We start from the raw sequence: 13,268 nt of genomic DNA, 5'->3' as shown, positions 1-13,268 counted from the left end.
AATCGATTATGTGGCATGCATAATCGATTATGCTTCATTCCTACCCTCCCTCATGTATAAAGAAAATTGAAGTTTACCTACAATGGCACAGTCTCTGTATGCATGGGGTAAGGGTATTATCGAGTTTTCTCAAATCTTACATGACTTTCATTTTTTCTTCGCAAAAATGCGAAGACGCCAACGCTCCTTCTCCCACTTTTCTTCGCCTTTCTTTCCTCGTAAATCAGTAAAAACAAACATGCAAATTCTCGTTGTACTAGGAGGCACCCCTTCGGTCAGGCAATAGGCCGAAAGGGGTGCCCGAGCCGACGAAAACACACCACCCCTTCGGCTGGAGGACGGGCCGAACACACCCTCTCGGCCAAAGGGGGGACCCCATGACTCCCTTACCACTAGAAGAGAACACCCATCAAAACCTCTCGGTATTAAGCTGGGCCGAACACCTCCTCGGCCTTGACCTGAGCCGAACACCTCCTCGGCCTTGACCTGAGCCGAACACCTCTTCGGCCTTGGAGGAGGCCGAACACCCTTTCGGCCTCATGCCTAGCCGAAGACTTCAACAAAGCAAATCACAAGCAACACTGCCATCAAGGACGAGTCGAACACCTCCTAGGCCTTGACCTGGGCCGAACACCTCCTCGGCATTGACCTAGGCCGAACACCTTTTCGGCCTCGGGGGAGGCCGAACACCCTTTCGGCCTTACGCCTAGCCGAGGACTTCAACAAAGAGCAGATCACAAACAACATGTGGCAAGTTAGATACTTATTATGCGCTAATTACCATGCCAGATTAAGAGGAGATTAAGGCTAACTCAAGTGTTACCCATCTCCCAAGACTGAAGGCCCACCAGGCCCAATTGTGTCACTATAAATACACAGGTGATGTGATATAAAAAGGTACGTTATTGTCCAATATAAAAGCACTTATTGCTCTATACCGAATACTCACTTGATCGTTGGAGTGCCATTGTAGGTACCCTCCCCACCCCGTGGAGATAGTATTCGGTCGGCACCGAAGACTTAGAAGATCAAGAAGGAAGAACGACAAGAGGAGTGTTTCTACGCAGGAACATTTTGGCGCCCACCGTAGGGCCGAAACCAAAACGGTTCTCGACCCTGAAGCAAGATGGTAGCAACAAGGAGCCAACAGGAGAACGCAGCAACTCACCCTTTCGGGATGCCCCGAGATACTACTGGACAACAGACTAATCGCAATGAGGAAGGAATGGAGGAATCCTACGTAGAGCGATCCCAACAACCCAATCCGTCATCGGCCATCGAGCAATTGAAGGCCGAAATGATGGAACTAAGGAGGCTCCGAGAAAAGGACGCTCACGAATTATCAGTTCTAAGGAAGGAAAACGCAGAACTCCGAAGTGACAATCGATCTTGGCACCCATCCCACGATATCCCAAATACTCTGTCAACTAAGGACCAAGGGGAGTCTTCGGGGTGGTACAAAGAAACAAGAGATCTTAGACCCCCACCAGGAGTGACAACTACTACTCTCGACCAGCAACGAAGACAAGGAAGGACGCCGTTCACACCAGATATTGCCGGGGCCCGTTTTCCCGACAATTGGAAAAACTTGACCCTAGAGAAGTATGACGGGACTGCCGACCCGGAGGAACACCTTGATGCATTTGTCACCCAGGGCGGTCTATACACGGATGATGATGCTATCCTCTGCAAAGTCTTTCCCACTTCGCTAAAGGGACCGGCATTCAACTGGTTCACGAGGCTCCCACCCGGATCGATGGACTCGTTCACGTCCTTATCATCCCGGTTCGTGATACAGTTTACCACGAGCCGTCCTCATCAGCTCACATCAATCGCGTTGGTCAATATACGCCAAGAAAAGAAAGAACCTCTGAGAACTTTTATGGAAAGGTTCGGAAAGATGACGTTATCCATCCGCAACCTGGACCCGGCCGTAGCAATGCATCACCTGACCATGGCGTTACGACCCGGACCCTTTGTCAACAGCTTATGCAAGAAGCCACCCCGAGACCTAGACGACCTGAGGCAGAGAGCCACAAAATACATGCAGATGGAGGAACTGGCCGAGTTTCGGAGTCAAAACCGACCCGACCTATTTCTCGCAAAAAAAGAAAGTGACAAGGAACCGCCCAGATCACGCCCTAGAGACGTGTCGGATCGTGACAAGGGTAATAGGGGGCCGAGATATATGCAGTACACGCCGCTCAACACCAGCAGGGCTAAGGTGTTGGAACAGGCCCTAGCCATTGAAGTCCTGGCCGTCCCCCGAAGAGCCATGACCCCGCCGCGCGCCGATAAAACAAAAGTATGCCAGTTCCACCGGAATAGAGGGCACACTACTGAAGAGTGTTCCGCCCTTCGGGATCGAATTGAAGACCTTATTAAGGCCGGACATCTTCAAAGCTTTGTTCGATCATCAGACAACCGCAGGAACGATAATCGTCCTGGTAGGGGGGAGTACAGAAGGGAGAATCGGGATCGGGCACCTCCGCGGAACCAATCCCGCGAGCGTAGCAGGTCCCAAGACAGGAACAATCAACGAGACCGCAATGAACCTAGACGAGTGATAAACACCATTGCCGGAGGCTTCGCAGGAGGAGGAAGCTCATCCTCAGCCCGGAAGAGACACTTGAGGGCCATCACGTCGGTCAACGCTATAGGACGGGCATCCCCCATTCGTATGCCCCCCATAACATTCACCGACCGAGACTTTCAAGGCATTGACCCAATACAAGACGATCCCATGGTCATCAGTGTAGAGATCAATAATTGTATCGTGAAGAAGACTCTGGTCGATTAGGGTAGTTCGGCGGACATCTTGTACTGGAAGACGTTCGAGCAACTGGGCATTCTGGAACAGGAATTGACACCTTACGATGAACCTTTGGTAGGATTTTCGGGTGAACGGGTGGACACTCGGGGAACGATAGACTTGTACACCTACTTCGGGGATGACCAGCGTAGGCAGATCAAGGTGCGCTACGTGGTTGTGCATGCCAACACCTCGTACAATATTCTGTTGGGCCGACCCTCTCTGAACAGACTCCGAGCCATCGTATCCACCCCACATTTGGCTATGAAGTTTCCGTCAGAGGAAGGGGCCGTCATCACCGTGCATGCCGATCAGAAAACAGCACGCGAGTGTTACTTCGCCAGTCTAAAAGTACAGCCAACACTAAAACCAAGACGAGACGTCAATGTTATCGGAGATGTTGGCCAACAGGAACCAAGTGAAGGCCTAGAACTTGACCCGAGAATGGAGGATGAAGATAGGGTCGAACCTATCAAAACAACGGTTCCGTTCCAACTTGGAAAGAATGAAGATCAAGTCACTTTTTTGAGTTCTCAACTATCCGAAACAGAGGCTAAGGGTATTAAGCAAGTCCTACAAGAATATTCGGATTTATTCGGGGTATAATCAAATACCTATGTATCCCCCGAACGAAGCAAAGACCGCGTTCATCACAGATTCGTCCAACTATTGTTACAGGGTAATGCCATTCGGCTTGAAGAATGCTAGGGCGACTTACCAGCACCTCATGGACAAGATCTTCCGTCGGCAGATTGGAGCGTGCTTGGAAGTGTATGTGGACGATATGGTGATCAAGTCCAACTCCGCCACCGACCATCTGAATGACCTCCACACGATTTTTGACGAGGTAAGGCGGCACCACATGCGATTGAACCCGGCCAAGTGCACGTTCGGGGTAGCGGTGGAAAATTTCTGGGATTCATGTTGTCAAAAAGAGGCATAGAAGCCAACCCCGACAAATGCCAAGCCAGCATCAATATGAGAAGCCCTATGAATGTAAAGGAAGTGCAGCGTTTGGCCGGACGCATCGCCTCCCTAGCTCGGTTCCTGCCTTGCATGGCGGACAAATCTAGACCCATTATGTCCCTACTGAAGAAAGCCACCAAATTTAAGTGGACTGACAAATGTGAATCAGCTTTCCAAAGCTTCAAAACAATATTAGCAGCTCCACCATTGCTAGCCAAACCGGACCCCCAGTTGGACATGATAATATACCTCTCGGCTTCCGACAAAGCCGTCAGCACTGTATTAGTGCAAGAAAAAATAGAGCAGATGCCGGTATACTTCATCAGCCGAGTCCTACAAGAGGCCGAGACAAGATACCAGCATCTCGAAAAGACCGTTCTTGCTCTTGTACATACAGCCAGACGCCTCCGACATTATTTCCAAAGCCACAGAATACTTGTCCGGACGGATAGCCCCATTGTCAAAGTCTTGCGGAAACCCGAATTGGCCGGAAGGATGGTCGCTTAGTCCATCGAATTGTCACAATTTGATATTCGTTTTGAGCCAAGGGGACCCATCAAGGCGCAAAGCATGGTCGACTTCATCAATGAATTCACACCGCCAATAACTCCCGAGCCACACATTTGGACGTTGCACGTGGACGGATCATCAAACCAACAGGGTAGCGACGCCGGCATCATCTTGGAAGGACCCGGCAACATGGTAATCGAACAATCATTGCAGTTCGGATTCAAAACTTCTAATAACCAAGCAGAGTACGAGGCCCTTCTCGCAGGACTTAGATTGGCTGCCGACCTCGGCATCACGAAGATCCAGTGCTTCAGTGATTCGCAAGTGGTAACAGGGCAAGTCAACGACACTTTTCAGATCAAAGAACCAACATTGCTATTGTACTTTCATGCTTTCCAAAAGCTAAAAAGCAACTTTGAAGTTGTCCGGATCACGCACACACTCAGGGAACACAATACAAGAGCCGATCAGCTAGCCAAACTAGCTAGTAGCAAGAAAACCAGCCATTTGCATAGCATGATACAGCAAGAGCTGCTAAGCCCGAGTATCAACGAGGCTGAATGTTTGCAGATGGATCAGGGAGGCCCCTGTTGGATGGATGCCATAATAAACCACCTTCGGACCGGACAACTGCCCGAGGATCCCCTTAAAGCTAAGAAAATGAGAACCACGGTTGCACGGTATACGCTGATTGCTGGAGAATTATATAAGCGGGGCATTTCTTCCCCCCTGTTGAAATGTCTCGATCCCGAACAGGCGCACTACGTTCTCCGAGAAATTCATGAAGGTGTGTGCGGAACTCACTCGGGAAGCCGAACTCTCGCAGCCAAAGTTATCCGTGCAGGGTACTATTGGCCAACCTTAGTCGCAGATTGTGCCGAGTTTGTTCAACATTGCAAACCGTGCCAACAATTCGGACCATTAACACATTAGCCTCCAGAGGAATTGCACTCCATCACGGTCCCATGGCCGTTCTCCATTTGGGGCATGGACATACTGGGACCTTTTCCACCAGCCAAAGGGCAAGTGAAGTTCCTAATCGTGGCAGTGGACCACTTCACTAAGTGCATTGAAGCAGAAGCAGTAGCCACCATCACGGCCAGCAATATTCAGAAGTTCTTCTGGAAGAACGTGATCACACGCTTCGGGATCCCATACGCATTAATCACTGACAACGGTTTACAGTTCACCGATCAGCGTTTCAATGACTTCCTTTCAGAATTGGGCATCAAGCACAAAATGACTTCAGTCGAACATCCCCAATCTAATGGACAGGCCGAAGCTGCAAATAAGGTCATCCTCAAAGAATTAAAGCGACGGCTCGGGCAGGCCAAGGGCTCATGGTCGGATCACCTACCAGAGATTCTGTGGGCGTATCGTTGTACTCCACAAAGTTCTACCAAAGAAACCCCATTTCAGCTAACCTACGGTACCGACGCCATGATTCCGGTGGAAGTTGGGGAACCTACACTTCGGCGACAACAATTCAATGAGGATACCAACAGGGAAGCTCTCAACATAGACCTAGACCTTGTTGATGAAACACGCGAGTCGGCTCTCGTCAATATGGAAGCTTGCCGAACCAGGGAAGCTAGGAAAGTCAGAACGAAAGTAAAGCCTCGTCAATTTCGGGCAGGGGACCTAGTATGGTGTAGACCCCTAAAATTGTCCGGGTCGGAAATAAAGCTTGAAGACTCTCGAAGACTGAAGGAAGATCAGCCAGAAGGACTTCCAGAAGGCCCAAGGAGGGTTCTCTATAGGTCTAGAGGTCTTAGGATAGCTAAAATAAGAAAAGTGGGAGGAATGAAGCCCAATACGGCCTCCCAGAGGTTCAGTACGGCCGTATTGAACATTTTGAACTTCAATACGGCCGCACTGAACTCAATACGGCCGTATTGAGGTTCAATACAGCTGCATTAAACTCAATACGGCTGCACTGAACTTCAATACGGCCGTATTGAGGTTTTTGAACTTCAATACGGCCGTATTGAATTCAATACGGCCGTATTGTAGTTCAAAATTTCAATGTTGACCGTATTGACCCTCATAAACCGTATTGAGCCTCTTCCCTATAAATATGATGTCAATGGGACGTCATTGGACACTTTTCCACTGAGTTTTGACTCCCTCCTTGAGTATTCTGGGGTTTTTGAGCAGTGTTCTGCCCTAGAAATCTCTCTGGGAGTCGATCCGACGAAGTTCTGGAGTTCCGAGCATTTAGCTTGGAGATTCGAACTTAGTCGAAGGGAAATCCTCCGGATTTCCATAGTCAAAAATTATTTTTAGGAAGGAGTGAGCGGGCTTGTAGAGTGAGGGAACGCCAAAAAGCTTCCCAGTTTTACTTGATATATAAAAAGCACGCTTCAAGAGGTTTCTTTTCTAAAAATCCCTTCTTTTACTGTTTTCTGTGTGCATATTAAACTGTCATCATGTAGATAGTTAATTTATAATTGCTTAGAATAAATAGGGGTAATTTAGTAATTTTGTGCTATTATTTTAGAAATAATCTGTCATAGGGAACCCGAAAGGGGCGCTGTGGGGTGCTAACACCTTCCCCACGCGTAACCGACTCCCTTACCCGACTCTGGTTGTCATGGCCGAAGTCGATTTTTGAATCGATTGCCTTAAACTTCTTTTTCCAATGTTTTGAGTAAAACATTGGTGGCGACTCCACGAACCCTTCCTTTTTATGAAAACCGCTAATCCATGGAGGGTCCCGCTTGGGATTAACATGGATTGGTGAGCCTTTTAATAAAATTGCTCGTTTGACGAGGTCTCAGTTTGAGAATAAGTCATTCTAGCAATCCATATTTTTAAACAAATAAAAGAGTCCAACCATCCTTCGCGAATGCCGAAAGCCCGCTTCGGGCCGGTGGCGACAGATGGCGACTCCACTGGGGAAGCCTTGAGAGTCAGTCCCATTTAGTGACAGATTATTTTTAACAAATAATAGTTAAAATTACTTCATTACCCCTTATTTGTATGATAACATGCTTTATTTATATGGCTTTAATAACTGTTGTATGTTTAGTTTTTGCAATTGTTTGAAATAAAAACTGCACACAAACCTTTGCACACAACAGTTCCCTCTATACCCGGGGGCATGAGTGGTAAGCCATAGGGAGTGGATGTTAGTACGGCCGGTTGTCGAATGGGTCTATAGGTGCCCGTAGACCGTTGTTGGAAAAGCATCACTCAAGGTGATAACCATGAACTCGAGTCCGACAGTGCGTTGGAGCTTTCCATCGACTTACGACGAGAGGAATTGGGTCCCTATAATGGGGGCACCTTGGGGGCCTCAGACCGGTGAGAACAGTTAGATCCACCTTGAATATGCACTTTTCTGCAGGATACCCCTACCTCGTGATTCGCTCGTGACTGTTCGTGGATGAGTGAATTGTTTGTGCATTGATTATGTGAAATTGTTTGAGCATACATTGCATTTCTTTAAACATACAACATTCCTTTTTAAAATAAGAATAAATAGGAATAAGAATCTTCCTTTACATGGTGTTAACATCTACCTTCATCACATTCATATAGGTAGATTCCCTTTTCACCCAAAAAATATACAAAAAACAAAATACCCAAAAAAAAGAAAAAAAAGGGTTATTTATCCAAACCAAGCAATATCATGCATCATCTTAGGAAAATCCCAAAACATGATAATGCTTAGTTCAATAAACACAATGCATGCATATTCAACATCATCATCTCATATCATGCATATAGATCATGGAGGGATCTAGGAGTCATTCATTTCATACATCCCTCCTAGTAATTCATTAATAAACATAAATAAAAAGAAAGGATTAAATCGATGCGTATGTTCAAGATGGATCGCACGCCATTCGTTATCAAGTGTAAACCAACAACCGCGCCAAGCGAACACACGTCAACTCCGTTGTTGGTAATCAAGACAGACAAAGGGGAAGGTCCGACACCGTTAAGGATCATCGCTCCAAGGCCTTTCCCCTACGAATCAAATAAGGCTGTGCCATGGATATACGACGTCCATTCTTCTGCCGACAGCGATATCTCCAACATCGCTGGACTTGGGGGCATGACTAGGAGTGGAAGGATCTACACTCCCGAAGATCTTCATGATAAAGCCCCCAAGAATAAAGAAAAAGAAGAAAAGAAAACCGAGGAAAAAGAATCCGAGGAGGAGACAGACGAGCTGTTAAAGTTTATCCGACAGAGCGAGTACTCCATCGTGGATCAACTTCATAGGACGCCAGCAAAGATTACGCTGTTGTCGTTGATCCTAAGCTCCGAACCGCATCGGCAAGCTCTGTTGAAAGTTTTGAACGAGGCATATGTGTCGCATACCATCTCCCAAGACAAGTTTGAGGGGATTGTTAGTCACATCACGGCTAATGATCACCTCACTTTCACCGATGAAGAGATCCCCGCCGAGGGACCTAATCACAACAAGCCCTTGCACATCTCTGTAAAGTGCAAGGAATATCACATCGCAAAGGTCTTGGTGGATAATGGATCTTCCTTGAACGTAATGCCAAAGAGAACGTTCGACCAAATGACAATCAAGGGAGTCCAAATGCGCCCGAGCAACATGATCGTTCGAGCTTTCGACAGTTCTAAAAGAGAAGTGGTGGGAGAGATCAATCTTCCAATCCAAATTGGACCCACTATCTTTAATGTCGAATTCCAAGTGATGGACATTACTCCTACATACAGCTGTCTCCTTGGCCGACCTTGGATTCATGATGCGAAAGCTGTACCCTCTACGCTCCACCAGAAAGTCAAGTTCATAGTGGGTGACAAACTGGTGACTGTACAAGCTGAAGATGACATACTCATCAGCAAGCCATCCAACATACCTTATGTGGATGCAGCAGAGGAAGCTTTGGAAACCGCCTTCCAAGCATTGGAAAGTGCCAATGTTGAAACGTTTCCCCGAGAAATGAAGAAGGTAGCCCATATGCTCACTAAGAACGGATACTTGCCAGGACAAGGATTAGGCAAGGACTCCCAAGGAATCCCGGAGCTACCCATTATCAAGGATAATCCGGGGAAACAAGGGTTAGGATACAACCCCGTTAAAGATCAAAGAACGAAGAGGAATCAAGATCCTTCTCGACGTTCTTTAAGCCAGATCTTTAGGAAGGCTGGTTCACAAATATCAAGGCCGGCTGTCGTCATCAAGTGTTTTTTCCTTCCGATAGGGATGTGTAAACCTGATGATTATTAGAGATTACTCCTCGGGGACAGCCCGACCCCCGAGCCTCGATAGGGCACATGTTTTCCACTATGATTATAATAAAATCATTCTTTCTTATTGCTTCTTTTCTTGCTTGCAATAAAATTCTAAACCACATTATTTAACCCTGTTTGAATGAACATAAGTGAGGTTAAAATCGTCTTAATAATCAATAAACCCACATCATTTTGTGTGGAAGTGTGCACGACAACTTGGAGCACCTTTCCTTGGCCTCAATAAGTGCCGTCATGGATAAAAAGAAATCCATTCAGGACAAAAATCCTAAAAAACAAAAAGCTCGGCAGGAAACCCAAAAAGGGGACTGCGCAAAAATAAGAGCAAAAGACCCGCTAGGAATCCCACGAAAGGGTGACCTAGGCAAAAATTAGGGTTACAAAATAATGAACAAAAACAAAAGCCCGCTAAAACTCCACAAATGGGCGTTTTAGGCAAAAGTTAGGGCAATCGAAAAACAGAATAAATCCATGATGGTACCACCAACTGAATTCAACAAAAGGCTCAGGAAAAGCTATCCAAGTTATCAAAGCACAATCGTCAATAACCAAGACGTGTTTAACTTCATAAGTGTTTAATCAAACAAGCCTAAACACTTAAGCCTACCATTGGCCAAGCCATTCTTACAAAAACCATTTTTCAAAATGAAAATAAAAACCCCTCTAAAACACAAACCTTCGAAAAAATATCCTTTCCTTCTTTTCTCTCTTGTCCCAAACGATTTTTGAATAATCTAGTGGAAACATGGAGATATAGTGGTCAATAGGAGGATTGACATATCTTCTAGAGGAAGGGAAGGATCATTTGGTTGATGACGCCAAATCTCAATATAACATGCATCATTCCTCGGTTACAGAAATCGGCAGCACACAGCCCGTCTAGAGGAATGGCAAAAATCCAAACAGAGAAACGCATCGGTTAATTCTTTTGAAAAGTGAATCAAATAGAATTAGGTGCATCATACTGCATACATGCATACAGATGATAGGTGTAATGGAAGATCACTTATTCTCTGTTTATTGAAAAAAAAAAAACAAAAAAAAAAACAAAAAAAAAACAAAAAAAAACAAAAAATATAAACTTCAGAAAAACAATACGCCCGTATCATGTTCAGTACGCCCGTACCAAAATTAGGGTTATGAACAAATTTTCAATTCAATACGGGCATACTGAAATGGATACGGCCGTATTGGCCATAAAGAAATTTTCAAAGACCTCTTCATGAGGCAATTGCATAAAATAGAAAAATAGGAAAATTGCTTGTGTATGACAGCAGTCAACAAAAGCCGAAAACGAAAAAAGGCAAGGATACAAACAATACTCCTCAGTTTGTACAGAATAATTGAGCCTGGAGAGGCTTGCTGAAAAAATACTTCCTCAGAATAATTAAGCCTGGAGAGGCTTGCAGAAACAATACTCTCTCACCATACAGAATAACCAAGCCTGGAGAGGCTTGCCGAAATAATACTCCCACAGAATAATTGAGCCTGGAGAGGCTTGCCGAAATAATACTCCTTCAGAATAACTAAGCCTGGAGAGGCTTGCCGAAATAATACTCCTTCAGAATAACTCCCACAAAATAATTGAGCCTGGAGAGGCTCGCCGAAATAATACTCTCTCAGAATAACTGAGCCTGAAGAGGCTTGCCAAAATAATACTCCTCAGAGACATTTCTGTATAGAAAAAGCCGAAATCAACAAAAAAGGCAAAAACACAGAAAAATCCAAAATCAACAAAAAAGGCAAAAACACAGAAAAAGCCAAAATCAACAAAAAAGGCAAAAACACAGAAAAAGCCAAAATCAACAAAAAGGCAAAATACCAAAAATCCAACAAATTATACAGAATAAATGAGCCTGGAGAGGCTTGCCAAAATAATACTCTCCAAAAGACGTCTCAGCTCGCATTCTCGGGCTGAACAAAAAACCAATTCATCATACAGAATAATTGAGCCTGGAGAGGCTTGCCGAAATAATACTCTCTCAGAATAAATTGAGCCTGGAGAGGCTCGCCGAAATAATACTCCCTCATTAGAATAATTGAGCCTGGAGAGGCTTGCCGAAATAATACTCCTTCAGAATAATTGAGCCTGGAGAGGCTTGCCGAAACAATACTCTCTCAGAATAACTGAGCCTGGAGAGGCTTGCCGAAATAATACTCTTTCAGAATAATTGAGCCTGGAGAGGCTTGCCGAAATAATACTCTCATCAGAATAATTGAGCCTGGAGAGGCACGCAGAAATAATACTCTCATCAGAATAATTGAGCCTGGAGAGGCTCGCAGAAATAATACTCCCCAGAGAAACCCCAACTCAAGCTCACGGAACAAATCCCCAGCGAGAGCTATCAAAGCAAGATCGACAAAATTCCCAATGGAAGCACGATCACCCAAGCAGTATATCTAGTCAAAGGACTTAAAACTTCCTCAGTGGAAGATAGCTCTCCAACTCAGGCGTTGAGTGAGTCTAAGCCTGTAGAGGCTTCCTAAATAATACTCTGGGATACATAAGATCCCCAAAATCCCCAGTCGCCTACTCAAGAGGCATTCCTACAAAAAGAAAATCAAAAGATCAATAATCATTCCCCAAATGGAATCTGGCTCTTGGCCAAACATCAAGCGTCAAGATGATCTGCCTAACAGAAGAGGCTAATCACAATCAATGACAAAATCCCCCAGCGGATAACAGCCTACACAGAGGCGACAAAACCAGAAAAACAAAAAGAGTCACCCGAATAAGGATAACCGGGATACTCCACTATCGTCGAAAGGACGTCAGCCAATCATAAGGCACCGCTCATCTCAGAAAGAGCATCTTCGTGTCTACACCCCAGGGAAACAGAAATTCCTCAATGGGCACCAACTATGCAAAGGAAAGTTGGGACACAAGAACCTATGAGTAACTGCACATCCCCTAGACGGATCCCTGCGTTATCCAGCCCTCAGTGGCACAAAAATCAAAAACAATCGTCAAAGCAACATCGTGGACTGTGGAGACAAAATCAAAATCAACATCCAGAACCCCCAGTGGATAATAGCCTACACAGAGGCTACAAAATCAGAAAATCAAAGAGAGACACCCGAATAAGGATAACCGGGATACTCCACTTACGTCAAAAGGACGTCAGCCAAACATAAGGCATCGCTCAATTCAAGAAGAGCATCTGTGTCTACACCCCAAGGAGTCAGAAATTCCCCATGGGTACCAACTATGCAAATGCAAGTTGGGGCACAAGAACCTATGAATGACTGCACATCCCCTAGACGGATCCCTGCGTTATCCAGCCCTCAGTGGCAAAAAATCAGAAAACCGTCGAAGCAGCATTGTGGACTGTGGGAAAAAAAAATCATCTCAGATCCCTAGAGAGGGTAAACTCGCATTGCCGAAGTGATCAGAAGACACGGACGCAGACCCTGGAGAGGGCAAACTCAGTTGCCTAGGTCGTCAAAGACAACCGAAACAAAGTCTGGAGAGACGGTACTCAAACAAAGTCTGGAGAGACGGTACTCAAACAAGGTCTGGAGAGACGGTACTTAAACAAAGTCTGGAGAGACGGTACTCAAACAAAGTCTGGAGAGACGGTACTCAAACAAAGTCTGGAGAGACGGTACTCAAACAAGGTCTGGAGAGACGATACTCAAACAAAGTCTGGAGAGACGGTACTCAAACAAAGTCTGGAGAGACGGTACTCAAACAAGGTCTGGAGAGACGGTACTCAAACAAAGTCTGGAGAGACGGTACTCA

General features: G+C 45.7%; 1 protein-coding gene across 1 annotated transcript; it reads left to right on the top strand.

The window, feature by feature from the left end:
* Positions 1-4,348: 4,348 nt before the first annotated feature.
* Positions 4,349-5,221, top strand: LOC145949671 (uncharacterized). Its single transcript, XM_083060414.1, has one exon. The coding sequence runs from the start codon at positions 4,349-4,351 to the stop codon at positions 5,219-5,221; it is 873 nt and encodes a 290-aa protein (XP_082916540.1).
* The last annotated feature ends 8,047 nt before the right edge of the window (positions 5,222-13,268 follow it).

Source organism: Cajanus cajan, chromosome 1 (genome assembly GCF_000230855.2).
Source record: "Cajanus cajan strain Asha chromosome 1, NIPB_CcT2T_4, whole genome shotgun sequence".
NCBI lineage: Eukaryota > Viridiplantae > Streptophyta > Magnoliopsida > Fabales > Fabaceae > Cajanus > Cajanus cajan.
Note: the sequence above shows the minus strand (reverse complement) of the source record. Positions and strands in the feature narration are given on the sequence as shown.